Source organism: Lotus japonicus, chromosome 2, assembly GCF_012489685.1.
Source record: "Lotus japonicus ecotype B-129 chromosome 2, LjGifu_v1.2".
Taxonomy (NCBI): domain Eukaryota; kingdom Viridiplantae; phylum Streptophyta; class Magnoliopsida; order Fabales; family Fabaceae; genus Lotus; species Lotus japonicus.
This window is the reverse complement of record NC_080042.1, coordinates 4,732,594-4,748,776: the sequence shown is the minus strand read 5'-3', so window position 1 is coordinate 4,748,776 and position 16,183 is coordinate 4,732,594. Positions and strand designations below refer to the sequence as shown.

Below are 16,183 nucleotides of genomic sequence, written 5' to 3'. Positions count from 1 at the left end.
GATCTATACCACCACGCAAGCGAGGGTCTTAGGTCTCTTTAAGCCGACAATCAGTCGGGTTGGCTTGGCTCATCCGTCGATCCGTCAGTCAAGCATCTAGTCATCCTCTTTGCCTTATAACCGTCCATCGGCTGTGGCCTTCTGGTATCTCGAAACAGTAGTCGTCTAGCTTTGACATCTAGATGAAGATGACTGTGCTATTTATTCTCGTTGGCCGACCTACTTAAGTGGTGATCATGACAGCAGGAACAGTGGTCCTCCAACTTTATCATATGTATAGGAATGGTCAAGCTATACATCCTTGTTGACCAACCCTCTCAAATTTTTCTTTTTTTTTGATAAGCCATGAATAATATATTGAATGGAAGTACAAGGGGTACTTCAACCCAATACAAAAGAGAGGTTCAGAAGATAAGAAAAAGAATAATGTAAAATTACAAATAAAAAGAATTCAATAATGGTGGCCATGACGAGGAACAGTCCTCTAAGTCAAGGGAGTTGACAACACCTTTTTAAGAATTCCTAGAAAATATGTTTAGTCGAGTTGTGAATGGAGCAGAAAGTATAATTTATCTTCCAAACGGTTTCTTCCCCTATGCCAAAGTTTTTCTTTCTACTTTTCATAATATACAAAGTTAATTTAAAAGTTTACGACATACAGAAAAATTACATTAGTAAAAAAACACTTTTAGGTTAGATAGCATATTTGGAGGGGCTTAGGCCGTCCACTTAATGAAAAAAAGCATATTCGGATAAATATTTTTTTCTATCAATCAATTTTTACATTTAAATTTGTTTCACACAAACATCTAATCAAAATTAATTTCAACTTTAGACAAGATCACACAACTCTCTATCCTTTCTAAGAATATGAGATTGTTCTTTCTGATAATTGCCGACTTAACTCGACACTTGTGGAAACCAGAAAAACCAAACCCGTGAGCAGTGAGTACGTATGGTATGGATGGATTGGATGGGACTTGGGATCCAGCAAATGCAGTGGAATTCCCATAATATCCCCGGATCTCTTTTTAATAATCCATCATTGTACGAACCATTAATCCCCTTTTCTCACAAAAAGCAACTGAAAAAGAAAACAACACTTGTGTACGGAACACGAACTAGGAACCCTCTCGGATTCTTCCATAGTCGGTTCCCCTCTTCACCAATCATAAACAATAACCCCCATTACTCCCTCCAATTTACCCTTCTTGCCATTCCCCCAATCCCATCCAACCCACGCCTACGAGGAAGTGTGTGTTGTGTGTTTGTTTGATGCAACTTGCTCTCTCTTCACACCCATCACAACCAACCCCAAACTCCAAACTAAAAAAAAAAAACCTACCAAACTCAAACTCTCAAACTCAGATCTTCCTTTTGTGTTACAGTTTGGATCTGAATTCTCAAAATTTTCCTCATGGATTTCCCTTAGCTAGCACCTTACCTTCATCTATCCTTTTTCAACTTCACTGAAAATTAAGGGGTTTTTGTTCCTTAATTTTATTTCTATTAATCTTCTAATTATTTTAGGAAATGGAAAAAGTGGCTCCTCCATTACCTCCTATGGCAGCGGTGCACGGTTTATTTTACGATCCGGCATCAACGGCGGCGAGCAAGAAGCGCGATCTGTCGTACGATGTGGGTCGCGTGACGGAGAATTGGAACCCTAAGGAATGGAATTGGGACAGCGTGAGATTCATGGCGAAACCGTCAGGTACGGTCACATCACGAGGAGGAGGAGGAGGAGGAGGGGAAGACGGAGAGGGTTTAGGGTTGAAGCTGAACCTCGGCGGCGCGAACAAGAGGGTGCGCTCGGGGTCACCTGGAACGGCGTCGTACCCGATGTGTCAAGTGGATAACTGCGGCGAGGATCTGACGAGGGCGAAGGACTACCACCGGAGGCACAAGGTGTGCGAGGCGCATAGCAAGGCATCGAAGGCGCTCGTTGGCGATCAGATGCAGAGGTTCTGTCAGCAGTGCAGCAGGTTCCATCCCCTGCCGGAGTTCGACGAGGGGAAGCGGAGTTGTCGCCGGAGGCTCGCCGGGCATAATCGGCGACGGAGGAAGACCCAGCCGGAGGACGTTGCATCGACGACGGTGGCGACAGCGAGCCCCGCCGCCGCCAATTTGGAAATTTTCAACTTGTTGACTGCGGCAATAACTGGAGGGTCGCAAGGTAAGAGCAGAAGCGCGTTTGTCTTGGTAACTTTTGGTTGTTAGGTAAAAAAGGTAAATAATGTGAAAAAAAAAAGATGTCTTTAAATAAGTAATAATGATAACTTTGTAAATTTTTAAAAAAAATGATAATTATGTAATACTACTCGATTATAATTAAATTAAATCTGTTGCTTGAAAATAAAAAAAAAACTGAGAAATTATTTTTAATTTGATTTTTTTTGGTTACGAAACACGTAAAATGGAACTGTTTTAAAAGATAGTTTAACTGGTTTATAAAGCAGTGATCAAACATATTTTTTTAGTTTTACATAATAGTCTAATTAATTAGCTTTTTTAGCAAATAAGAAAATAATAATTAAATTAAAATGACTAGATAATGTGGTATGGTTTGGATTACAATGTTATACTAATTAAACTAAAAATAAAATTTATCCCTTTGAGTACCTTTTTAAGTTTAGATTCAGGATTTCAAATAAAAAGTTTAGATTCAGAAATTATTAATGTTAAGGAATAATGATTTGTTTAAAAGTGGTTATTTTAGGAGAAATAAGGAATTTTTTTCTGTATTTTTAATACAAATGATCACCTTATTCTGATTTTTTTGCTATTTTTAGATATTGATAGGAAAATAAAATTAGCTTTTTATTGACTTTCTTTCTGTGTTGCACGGGTACGGTACCCGGTACGGGTACGGTATTGGGTACGCGGTACGCGATTTTTGAAAAAATGGGGGTACGGGTACGTTAGATATATATATATATTTTTATACATAATATTTAAATATAAATAAATTATGCAAAAAAAAATATATAACTAATTAAAATAAGGGGAATGCTAACTTACTCCCACTTGTTTTTTAGAAGGAGTAAGTTAGCACTCAACACCTTTTATTTAGGACAAAAATACCCACTCTCTTTTTTCAAAGCATTAGAAGTATGTGCCCCTTGGTAATTTTCCTAACCCTTCCCTGTTCTCTTTCCACCCCCCACGTCTACCTTTCCCACTTCCCCACTAAGATCTGTAACTTCAAAGAGTTCATCAATTAGAAAGGAGATATGCAGCTTGACCATCGTTCCTACTGTCTGAATTGCGTCGCACCGAACCACTACGTTGTCCGAACCTCGCCGCCGGAACCATCACGGTTGTGCCACCGCTCCGGCCTCCCTTACCGCGAGCTTCGCCTCTCGATCTGATTCTCAGCACCGCCATCGCAGGATGGTTGATGCGCCGCAGTCAAGAGGAGCCACCCTCGTCGTTCTCTTTTGTCCACACATATAACCTCCAAGCTCTCCAAGCAATGGAGTTATCTGTTTTAGATTGGATTGGAGATTGAAAATGAAGATTTAACCATTGACGGCAAGGTTTTGTGAAACGGGTACGTACCGGGTACGTACCATACGCGTACCCGTAGCGTATTCGTACCGGGTACGTACCCGGTACGGGTACGCAGCCCAACATCACGTACCCATGCTTCAGAGCTTTCTTTATAAATCTTTGAAAACATAGATAACAGAAAAATATAATGTTTTAACAATTTTACAAGTAAACAGATTATTATTGTTTTCAAAGTTTCATGATAAAGTTTTAAAAACGATGGTTATCATGTAATAAACGATAATCTTATTTTTTAACTTTTTTTCGTGAAGAATTAGTCATTTTTTAATTTGATTGTATTGTGTTTGATGATATATGTAGGAAAATTTGAGGAAAGAAGGTCCCAAGTTCCAGATAAGGAGCAGCTTGTTCAGATTCTTAATAGGATACCTTTGCCTGCTGATCTGACAGCTAAGTTGCTGGATGTTGGAAATGTCAATGCAAAAAGTGATCAGGTGCCAATGCAAACTTCACCCTCCTATAGTCATCATGATAACCAACTGAACCACACCCCTTCTGCGCCCTTAACTAAGGACTTGCTTGGTGTTCTTTCCACCACTCTTTCCACGCCTTCTCCCAGTGCTGTTTCATTACATTCTCAAAATGGCAGCCTCAGCAGCAATGTCAGTGGTGATAAGTCTAGGACTAGTGCTGACCACACAAGAGGACAGCAATTCACTGGGGTTGGTGGAGAAAGAAGCAGTGGCAGTTCTCAGTCTCCGGTTGAAGATTCAGATAGCCAGGAGGATGTCCGAGTTAATTTACCCCTGCAACTTTTTAGCTCCTCTCCAGAAGATGAAAGCCTGCCAAAGAAGGCATCTTCGCGAAAGTATTTCTCTTCGGACAGTAGTAACCCTATGGAAGAGAGGTCGCCAACGTCATCTCCTCCCATTGTGGAGATGCAGTTTGGTTTGCGGGGTGGGGATAGAGTCCTCAAGCCCGAAAGCATTTCATCTGCAAGGGGAGGTAATGCAAATAAGGAAGCTAACCGAATTTATGGTTGTGATATCTCTCTTGATCTCTTTAAAGGGTCAAATAACAGGATCCAACAACCTAGTTCACTTCGAAGTGTTCCATTTCAAGCTGGGTATACATCTTCGAGCTCTGATCATTCACCTCCCAGTTTAAATTCTGATGCTCAGGTAGTTTTATTGGGATTTACAATACTTGATTCATGTTGACAAAATTTATACTTCAATTTACCTGTTTTATTCTTATTTGTAAGCAAGCTTAGGTAATTCATCTTTTAAGACTGAGTTTATTTGTGGTACTCCAATAGGATCGTACCGGAAGAATAATGTTTAAACTATTTGACAAGCATCCTAGCCATTTCCCTAGAACATTGCGAACGCAGGTGAAACTATTGTTGCACTGTCCTCATATGTTTTTTTTTTTATAGAATGAGACAAAATGTCCTCTGTTAAACATGAATAGGTTAGATTTTTAATAACATTTTCTTTCCTTTTTCTCCTCTAGATTTATAATTGGCTTTCAAATAGGCCATCAGACTTAGAGAGCTACATAAGACCTGGCTGTGTGGTTCTATCAATTTATGCTACAATGTCTTCTTCTGCGTGGGAGCAAGTAAGTGAAATGCTGTGATGCACATTTGCAGCTTCAATGATTCTATCTTGCTGATTACTTGTATATTGTGTTGCTTGCAGCTAGAAGAAAACTTCCTCCAACATGTTCATTCTTTAATTCAAAATTCAGATTCTGACTTTTGGAGAGGTGGAAGATTTCTTGTTCATTGTGGCAGTCAGTTAGCATCGCATAAAGATGGTGAGCTCTTTAAATACTGATCTGTGACGCTGGCCTCTGTCTCCTTTAATTTTGAACTGCACATTTTTTTTTATTCAAGCTGTGCTCTTTGGACTACTTTCCCCTGGATGGGATTGCTTATCACTGATTTTTATTCAAACTTTAGAAGATTAAATGAGCTGGATTCTTCTTATCTAGGAGTTGATTTAGATCCCTTTAAACTGAAATTCCAGGAAAGATACGCTTGTGCAAACCATGGAGAACATGGAGGTCTCCAGAGTTGATATCTGCGTCTCCTTTGGCAATTGTTAGTGGTCAAGAAACCACCATTTCATTGAAGGGTAGAAACCTGTCAACTCCTGGCACAAAGTTAGTACTGATTTTTCCTCTTTTGGATGAAATGCTACTGCTATGCTCCTTTCTGGTCTGTTTTCCCAATATTTTTCCTTAAATTTGTAGGGTTCATTGCACTGGCACTGGCTGTTACACAACAGCTGAAGTTACAGTATCTGCATATCCTGGTATGGCCTACGAGGAGATAAAACTGGATGGTTTTAAAGTTCAGAATGCAATTCCTGGTATTCTGGGGCGCTGTTTCATTGAGGTAGATCTCTACTTTCTGTTGTCTTGCCTATTTTACTGAAGAGAAATCAATTTGTGCTCACAACTGCATGATTAATGTCTTGTAAAATTTTCATGTGTGAAGTATGCTTATAAGAAACACATCTTGTATCTGTGAACAGGTTGAAAATGGTTTCAAGGGTAACAGTTTTCCATTGATAATTGCTGATTCAACCATTTGCAAAGAATTGAAACCACTTGAGTCTGAATTTTATGAGGAAAAAACATGTGATGCCATCTCAGAGGAACATGAATATCATTTTGGGAGGCCTAGGTCAAGGGAGGAGGCGTTGCACTTTCTGAATGAGCTTGGCTGGCTGTTCCAAAGACAACAATTCCTAAATGTGCATGAGGGTCCAGATTATTCGCTTAACAGGTTCAAATATTTACTCACGTTTTCGGTGGAAAGAAACTGTTGTATGCTAGTAAAAACCCTGCTGGATATCCTGGTTAAAGAACACACGGAAGGGGAATGGTTGTCAACAAGGTCGATGGAGATGCTGAATGCAATCCAACTCTTAAATAGAGCAGTGAAAAGAAAGTACACTGGCATGATTGATTTGCTCATCCACTACTCTGTTCCTTGCAAAAATGACACATCAAGGATGTATGTATTTCCACCGAATCTTGAGGGCCCTGGTGGCATCACCCCCTTGCACTTGGCAGCATGCACGTCAAGTTCTGAAGGCCTAATCGACTCTTTAACAAATGACCCACAGGAGGTAAAATTTTCCCCTTTAGTAATAGGTTTATGGAAGAAATGATCCTCCTCATTTGGGTTTACTGATTCTTTCTTGCTGGCTAACAGAGGAAAATAATTAATTGGGTTAAACAGACAAAGGTAGTCTGTGGGTGGATATCGCTTCTTTCCTCTTGCTTTTTGTGTGTCTCTTCTTGGCTGTGTGTGTTTGTTTGTTACAATGTCTGGCATTTTGGAAACTGAAATTATCATGCTACAACTAAGGTTTATGTTTTAAAGAGCATAAAAAATGCCATGCTTCTCTGTTATTGAGCTTGACTTCTGATGTTTTTTTATGTTGGTGTAGATTGGGTTGAAGTGCTGGGAGTCCCTTGCAGATGCAAATGGGCAGACTCCGCATGCCTATGCCATGATGAGGAATAATCACTCTTATAATGAGCTGGTTGCCCGTAAACTTGCTGATAGACAAAGAGGTGAAATTTCTCTTAGAATTGACACTGAGATAGAACAACAGTCATTTAGAGTTGAGCTTGTGCAAAAGCAAAGCAACCAACTCCAACGAGGTGAGAATTCTTGTGCCAAGTGTGCAATTGCGGAAACTCACTACAACAGAAGAATTTCAGGTTCAAAGGGCTGGCTTCACCGTCCCTTTATTCATTCGATACTTGCTATTGCTGCTGTTTGTGTATGTGTTTGTGTGTTCTTCCGAGGAACCCCTTTCGTAGGCTCAGAGGGTCCCTTCAGGTGGGAAAATTTGGATTATGGCACAATGTAATGCTCTTGGTAAATGAAGTTAAAGATCAAGATAATGGAGGGCATAAACAAAAAGGAAAACTCAGTTGTTGCTTTATTTCCTTAGATGGCAAAGCTGCTTTTGGGAGAAAGTGGGGCATTTTGTGATGAGAGCCCAATGTAAACATAGTATATGTTGATGGTGGTGAGCTATGTTAGGCATATCCAGAAGTAACAATAAAGTGGGGCTGGCTTGTGTACAGATTCTAACCTAAATGCTGCAGATAATCTCTGATGCCTGAGTTAAAGATAAGTTAATATCTAAATGTGTTTCAGCTGGGTTTTGGAACTTCAAATTAAGAAAATCTAGAGCTCTTTAGACCAATATAAAACATGACCTCCCAGTTTAATGGCAAGTCTGGTCACAAGCACAAACAATTCAATGAGAGAGCAGTAATATTCGGAATAAAGAGGATTGTGGTGACTGGGGAGTAAATGTTGCTTATTGTTGATTGTTGATGCAGCCAATGCTTGGGTTAGTGCCCTACGTTAACCAGGAAAAAGTTCCTTTCTTTTGTTGTAAGTCTAAATGACACCTTCAAGGTTTTCTGATGCATAGATTTCGTGTCTGTAAAGTTGATTTGAGGTTAAGAAAAGATAGTGATTATAGGGCTGACCATACTATATGTTTAATAAGTGTATTATATTTTAATTTATATCTATTTAATTCATGTTTCAGTTTTCTTATTCCTCTTAACCAGCACCTTTCTTCTGACATCTTTTCCCATTTTAATTTATTTTTTAGTTCGATGAACCACTAAAATTATGCTCCTATGACCATATAAATGGCTAGATGCTTGGGAAATTTCTGGTCACTATATATTGACATTTGCTTGGATACTACTATTGCAGTTCTACTACACTACTGTTGACATTTGTTGCTTGGGTAATTTTATATTATTGGTAGCTTTTAGCCTCTTATGCAAAGATGTGCAGGGCTATTTCAATTCAGTGTGTTTGGATTTGCTCATGAGAAAATCAATTTTGAAATCTAAAATTTATCTTCATATCTACTAAATATGTGACATCAAGATAGGATGGATAGATTGTGGGAAGTTGCCAGAAAAGTTCAACAAACTAACCTCTTTGATTGGTAATAATTTTTGGAAACATTGGGTTTTGTATTTATATTAAAATTTGTTGTAATAAAACCTCTAACTTTTTTGTATTTATACCACAAGTTGAGTCAGAAGTAGCGTCTAAACCCAGCATGACATTGAAATGTGTAGGGACCTAACCCTATAGCTGGATACTTAGTGAAATTTTCCTTCCACAGGCAAGAATGCCAAAATATAGAGACTTCTGTACCAGTCTGTTCCCAGCTTTCTTCTAAAGTCTTCCAATTGAACACTTCTGTCAAACTCACAAGCAAATGAGTTCCTTTCATTTTCATCTACCGCATCTTTTTGTCCACACGTATAGAATGACAAGTTTAACTTCGAACACATCGAATTAGAATAAGAGTAAAATGTGGAAATTAGAAAGCAACAGATAATTCGATATCTAATTCAAGAGTGAAAGTGTAAGTAAAGAATCCTAATTTTGGAAAGAAAAGATAAAAAGTGAGACAATGCAAAGTAAAATGACTTACCTAATGTCTACGATATTTTAGTAAAAGTATATAAAACTTGGTCAACAATGTCCATTGCAAACAAATTCTCCCGGGTTTTGCGGTTCCCTTTAGATATATACGGTTTTTTTTTTTGAGTTGAGAGTATCAACCACCAAAAGCAATGATTAATCTCTTGTGGTGAGTGTTCGCACTAAACGGTAAATTATTTTGTCACAATGTGTCATCAATTTTCATAAGTCAGGATTAAACCGCTGATATCATGATTAAGGGACGAAATGAGCTAACTACTATGTCATACTTTGTGATTTTTTTTGGTACATCGGAGTTTAAATTGCACACACCTTCCCCTCCTAACTCATATGTACCAAACTTTTTACTACTTGAGCTATCATTTGAGAACATACTTTGTGATTATACATATAGTTATATGCATCCTTCTTTTTATGCATGGGTGACCGTTATTAGATAATATCTAAAATTTGTGTGATATTATATGTTTGTGATTTTTTATTAATTTTTTGTTCGTTCGAAAAAATCTTGCGCAAATATATAAATGTTTGTTGAAATTTCTTTTTTAAAATTATTCTCCCAATTCAATTTGTATTATTCCGTGAATATATAAGTCAAAAAATTTATATTATTACGTGAAAATATATACATGGGCATTATACTTTTAGCTATAGATCCCAAAAATAATGGGTATATCTTTCCTATTTTGAATTTTTTTAAAAGTGTAATCAATTAATTAAGCCTATAATTTTTAATGGTAAGTCTTGCCCTTTTTATTTTTTCTTTATTGATGGTTTATTGTTTCTAAATATTATGATACATAAATAAACTGTTTTTAATTTTATATATATAGCTGTTGTCACCCGAAAAATGTCTAGCGGCTGCTTGGATAGTTGGAAAGACGCAACAAACATATCCATACCAACTATTTTACGAAAATAATTAATAATATATGTGTCTGAGTATGAGACGAGTTAAGTACTATAGTACTCATACATGCTTCCATACCTGCTACTTTTTAAAAGAATTTATCCATCTCTGACCTCGTATCCACCTAGCAGGTTTTTATCTTATCATTGTAGGTACTTTTTACAGGAACATATTAGATTCAGAACTATTGTCATCCTTAATAAAATATCACCGTTAAATCAATGAGAAAGAAGTCTTGGAATATGAAATGATAAAATGGACACTTACATAGGAGATAATAGTAGAGGGCGTTGTTTTAGTACCAATTCGAAATAGAAGGTATAATACTTTTCAATTCATTTTTTAGAATACAAATGGTTAAATTGTAAATTATAAAAGTTTACTACATAAGAAAAAAAAAACATGACAAATCAAGACAAGTGAGTATGAAACCCGGAAAAATTTATTATGGTCATCTAAAAACTTGTGTAAGGTTGCACATTGGTCTTTTGACCCACTATAGCAAGTTTTTAAAAAAAAATCAAAAAACATATTTTCTTAATTAAGCATTTATTTTTAATTAATTAAAAAAGAAAACATTTATCCTTAATCTTAATCTGTTCCTCTTCCTCTTTATCAAAAAAAAAATCTGTTCCTCTTCTCTCTCCCTTCATCACCTCTTCTCTCTGTCTTCCTCACAGACCTTTCTCCTTCATCTCCTCTGTTATTCTCACCAACAACCCAAAAAAATCCAGATCTGAAAAAAAAACCATCCAACCGCACTGACCTTCGTCGTTGGGGCTGCATCTCCGTGGGTGGCCTTCGCCGTTAAGTTGCATCTCCCTCTTGATCTGGATCTCGTTCAACAGCCGTGGATCGAGAAAGAAGATCTGAGGGTGATATGGATTTTGGAGAGAAGATGCGTGACGGCGGTGGCAGAGAGAAGAAGCCCATCGCACCCCATCCCACCCTCACCCCCAACCCCGCCCAGAAACTAAGCCCAAAAACCCAACCCAGAACCAAAGAGAAGATGAAGGAGCAAAAATCAGAGGTGCGAGAAGGAAAGCGATGGAGTGACTGCAGAAGATTCGTCGCACAGATCTGGTTCCCATCAGATGGAGCGATGGAGTAAGCCTTCTACTCTTCATCAAGATCTGGTTTTTTTTCTTCTGTTTTTAGCCCAGAAGAGACACACCCAGGTTCTAGGTTGTTTATGGGGTCGTAAAGTGGTGTTTGGAAGCCGAAAAATTGGGACTTTGGGGTCGTATGGACGTGTATGACGGTGTGATGGAGGTTACTTGAACTGAGGGCGGGAAAGCTACGAGTGGTGGTGGTGGAGGCGTTGCGCAGTGCGGTGGAAGGCGTGGTGGTGCATTTGACTTCTCTCTGTCAAAGATGAAGAAATTTGGGAAGAAACTTAAAACTGTTGAAGATGTTGAAAGAGAGTGAGCGTGGGTTTTTCTTGGCTGAAAGGAAGAAGGAGGTTGGGATATGAAGGTGGTGTTGCATATCTGGGGAGTTGCGGTGGTTGGGAGAAAGAAGAGGAGGAAAGGGTTAGGGTTGGGAGATAGGGACTGGAGATGGGAGGAGTAAGGTGAGGATGATCTGGGGAGTTTTGCAGAAGAATTTTTTTTTTTGGTTTTAATTACTGAGTTAATAATTAACCTAATCCTTCATTAATTAGTTTTCTAATATATATATTTTTTATTTTTTTTTAAAAAAACCTACTAAACTTGCTATTGCAGGTTAAAAAGCAAATGTGCAACCATGCACAAGTTTTTAGAGGTGTATAATAAATTCCTCCATGAAACCCCTCTATTTTTTTTTAGCAAAAACCCTTCTATTTCTAAATAGGCATCAAAGAAGTTTTTTTTTTGGTCAATGGCATCAAAGAAGTTGTCAATAGTAAAATCACAAACCCATCGCCATCAGTACCTATTAATATAGGCCCCATTAACACATGGTCCTATCAGGCTGGGCTTCCCTCTTGTTTGCCTTTGTAAGGCTTCTTAGTGGGCTCTAGCCCACCTTATATTTATGAAAGGATGCCCCTTGAAAAAAAAAAACATGATCCTCAAAGTCACTCCCAAGTGTTAGAAAATGTCATGTTAGAGCGAAAATCATGATCATAAACGTCTTACGTCCTTCAAGGATGAGCTCGACTAGGAATAATTTGACATTAGGATGATTAAAAAAGAATACCCCGTAAGCTCTCGTTCCTCAAGGGCGTTTGTAAGAGAGGTATCTCAAAACATTTGCAGGAATGTAAGGTTTGAAATGTAACATTCCAAGTTTGGTATAAGTTTTAATTTTTTTTATTTCCATCACTAAGAGAGAGAATTTTACATTCGCATGAGAGTGAAATTTAATTCCTACTAACTCTTTCCTCCACTACGTATATTCTATTTTTATACTTTTAATTAAATAATTTTTAAAAACTTTCCCAAGAATAATATACTCAAACCAAACATATTTTTATTTTACTTGGGAATGATTTTGTTGGTAATGAGATTCATAAAAAAACAACAATCCTAGAAATATTTTTGTAAAACTTGTAACAAACTCCCCAATGAGACCTAATCACGATACTCCTATATGACCGCACAAAGTAATGGGCCGAGATCTACCAGCCCACACCTAATCGATTCATCAAATCTTACTACTCATGTATAGAGGTGGAAATAAGCTTTGCTTAATTAGGCCCGGCCTGTTTCAAAAATTCAAGGCCTAAGCCTGACCTGTTATCTACCATAGGCTTTGTTTTCGGCCAAGCCATGATCTGTTGAAAGTCTTGCCTTTTTTGACCTGGTATCCTATTTAAAGGTCTGATTTATTTTATGATATTTAAGTATACCAACAAATCTATGTAAACATGTCAACAAACTTATAGCTAACGAGAAAAATATAATAATATCATTATATCGTCAAATTCAAAGTCACCACTCTCTATCTATAAAGGTTTATATGGTTAAATAAGTATATAGTCTAACATACTTAAACATATAAATAAGTCAGTAAGTATATAATTTTCAGATATTATAATAGAAATGCAATGTAAAAATAATAAAATAAATTTATTTTTTTAAATAGACCGGCCTGTTAGGCTTAAAGGCTTTCTGAGTGGCATAAGCCTGATATTTTTAACTAAAAAGACTTTTCAAAAGCCTTAGCCTTGTCTATTTATTAATTTGGTCTGGCTTGACCTGGGCATGATGTAGGCTAGGCCATAGGCCCCTGTCGACGGCCTGACTTACTTCCATCCCTACTTATGTAACTCGAACAATAATCATTATTGTCGTTACTCGCTAATTGATATGGAAACCCACTTCTAAGAATCTAGGATAGGATTTTTGTCGTTTCGTGTTATAGCCAAGCTTGTAATGTTTGATGGGCCTTAGGCCTGTTGTATTTGGAGCATATTCGTTAATATATGAGATCGCCAAATTGACAAAAAGAAACAAGCTTGCATCTTAATTCAACCTTTCCAATTGCATACTTCTTTGGAATCTTGGTGACTTGCGTATTAGAGTCCCTTTTAGTATTCGCAACGAACCTCAAAACTTCATTCACAAGTTTATCTAACTAGCACTATAAGAATAGGTTTTAGAGTCCGGAATTAGTGTCGGTCACGACACCGACACTAAATTTGGCTCGATAGCTTCGGCTTAGCTGACGCAGTTAGAGTCAGCTTTTTACAAATTAGAGTCAGCTTCAACAGACACTAACATCACCAGCCAAAGGAGCATCCCCACTCACATGTTTATAGTCGGTTGCAGGCCGAGACTAAAGTCTCAGGCTAACCTAGCGCCGGTCAGAGCCGAATTTACGTTTTCAAAGCGTAGGTTATTTCAAAGGACTCGAGGCTCATCCTTCTCCTTTTCCTCCGTCACCCTCACCCCCTTCTTTATCCTCTATTACCCTCACCGTCAACTTCATCCTTCTCCTATGACACCCTCACCATCAGCTTCTCCCTTCTCCACCCTCACCCTCTTCTTATTCCTCGGCCCTGCCTCCTCCTCTTCGCCACTACCCTATTTTTCAACTTCTTTCACATTCCTTCGATGACGCTTGGGTGTCTGCCTCTATATCGTGCGCCCCACTGCCTTTGCCACCTCATTCCTTGCCTCCCACCAGCACCTTAGTAAGTATTATTAATATGACATTGTTATTGTGTTAGGAGAAGAATCTGTGAAATGAATTTATTTATTAGTAGTAGTTTAGAAATTTTTAAAAGATATTGAGTTTGAGTATTGGATTATTCGCAGAGCTGTGGAAGATCCTAATAGTGAAGCTTGAGAAAACGTTGCTGGGCAGAAACCATAGCTGGCAAGGATCGTGGGAGATAAGCAGAAGATACTCCCTTTGCTTTTGAGAAATGAATTTTGAAGCTCGAAAAAAATGATTCAAAGGCTTAAAAAGGTAGAGCTGCAAATAAGGATGAAAGTGTTGGATCATGGACCGAAATAATAATTGTAATAAAATAATTAATTTATAAATATAATATTAATATTTTTATTGCCATAAAGTTTTTCTTATGATTGTTATTGCCTATGATTATTATTGCATATGTCTTATTTTAGATATGCTAGCATTATTTTCATTGCAGTAGCGCCAAATTTATGTTGGGATTGTTAGTTATTAAATAACAACTCTTCTTTATTTTTTAGTGATAGATAAAGTTAAATAGTTTTAATCATTGAAATATATATATGTATATGTTTTTTATGTGTCACAAAGTACCATGCATCATCTTTATAAGATTTGAATTCAGTTTTGTAGCTTGTAAGGACAAATAATAAGGAAATCACATTAATTAAGTTATAAAGATATATGACCAAATTCAAAGCTTATAATGATGATCTATGGTTTTCAGTGACAACGAAAAAACATTAATATATACTCCCTCCGTCCCTAATTATAAGCTAACATTGAGACTTTTTTTGTGTCACTAAATATAAGCTAACCTTGCAAAAGTTAATATTTCTTTCCATATTCACCCTTGCATTTATTGGTAGTGGAGCACCACCATTAGTAGTACAATGATGAAAAAGTGTTATCATAAATAGGGGTAAACATAGAAAGTTGTACATTTTTTTTGAAAACCAATGCATCAATTAAGGCTTTCTTAATAAGTGTGATTTTTACAACTTTAGCTTATAATTAGGGACGGAGGGAGTATAATCAAAGTATGAAGCTCTATCTATCATTGAAAAATAAAGACGAGATGGGTTGGATAATTATCAATTTTTACATGAATTTGGCGTTGATGCTATTAAAATAATATTGGTCGACTTTACACGGACAAGTTAGCGTACTCTAAATCAGGGGTGAAGGCAGGAATTTTAGAAGGGGGTACTAAGATCTAGTGTCTATCAGAGGCAGAGACAAGAATTACAAACTTAGATCTTAAGCCGGGAGAAAAGAGAAAAGTGCATCAAGGTGAGACTGTCAACCAGTCCTTTATTTCTTTTGCATATCAAACCTAGAATGCCTTTACAAATAAGAGAGCCTTTCAACTTGTAATGTTATTTTCCACCTTTTGTTCAGTATTGTGTGCTATATAAACAATGAAATTATTGGAACTAAAAAAGATCTTAAGTTTTCAGAATTTTTGCTTTACAAAATGATGGAAATACAAAATGCCTTCAAAGTCAATATTGATATAGAAATGATAGTAACATAATATCCAAATGTAATAGCATGCACCACATATGAGTAAATTTATTTTACCAAAATGCCATGAAGAAAACAACCGCTCCACTTATCAAGATTAGACTGCATACATATCTAACCTTTCCCACACTCACCCCTTGAACCGTCGCGTGTTCAGGAAAATGTTTAAGGAAATCATAGTCAAAATTTAGCCCAAGTCCGATATAATTTTTCTACAACATCAGTTGAATGATATATATGGACTGAAAACTACAACAGAATTCGCTCTGTCACATGAAATCTCTCACTAAATCTTAATACAATTCCCCCAGGTGAGAGGTGACCAAACAGACACTAGTTCACTACCCAAATGGTCATTGTGCTGAATTCCTAAATTTTGAGGCAACCCAATTGGATAAATTAACAAAATAACAATTCAGAAATACTCATGTATCATGTTTCAAGCTAATTAAGACTACTGACAAACACTACCCAGATGATTATTGAGTTAAATTCTCAAATTAGGGGATGACCATGTCTAATTTTAGATACACATTTCACATTTTTCACACTAGTGAAGGTTACAAAACACTACCCAGATGATTATTGAGGTA

At 37.1% G+C, this 16,183-nt stretch overlaps 1 protein-coding gene across 1 annotated transcript; it reads left to right on the top strand.

Annotated features, from left to right (window-relative positions):
* The first annotated feature begins 1,068 nt into the window (after positions 1 to 1,068).
* LOC130737443 (squamosa promoter-binding-like protein 14) lies at positions 1,069 to 8,109 on the top strand. Its single transcript, XM_057589205.1, has 9 exons — positions 1,069 to 2,176; positions 3,874 to 4,694; positions 4,832 to 4,906; positions 5,029 to 5,136; positions 5,217 to 5,334; positions 5,547 to 5,682; positions 5,773 to 5,917; positions 6,057 to 6,656; positions 6,981 to 8,109. The coding sequence occupies exons 1-9, from the start codon at positions 1,534 to 1,536 to the stop codon at positions 7,407 to 7,409; spliced, it is 3,075 nt and encodes a 1,024-aa protein (XP_057445188.1). The 5' UTR covers positions 1,069 to 1,533; the 3' UTR covers positions 7,410 to 8,109.
* Positions 8,110 to 16,183: the final 8,074 nt, after the last annotated feature.

Excerpts from the sequence above, each read along its gene's own strand:
- LOC130737443 (XM_057589205.1), top strand. The coding sequence starts at position 1,534 with ATGGAAAAAGTGGCTCCTCCATTACCTCCTATGGCAGCGGTGCACGGT. Across the intron at positions 4,907-5,028 it reads CTAGAACATTGCGAACGCAG|ATTTATAATTGGCTTTCAAA; the intron begins GTGAAACTATTG and ends TTTCTCCTCTAG. Across the intron at positions 5,918-6,056 it reads TGGGGCGCTGTTTCATTGAG|GTTGAAAATGGTTTCAAGGG; the intron begins GTAGATCTCTAC and ends ATCTGTGAACAG.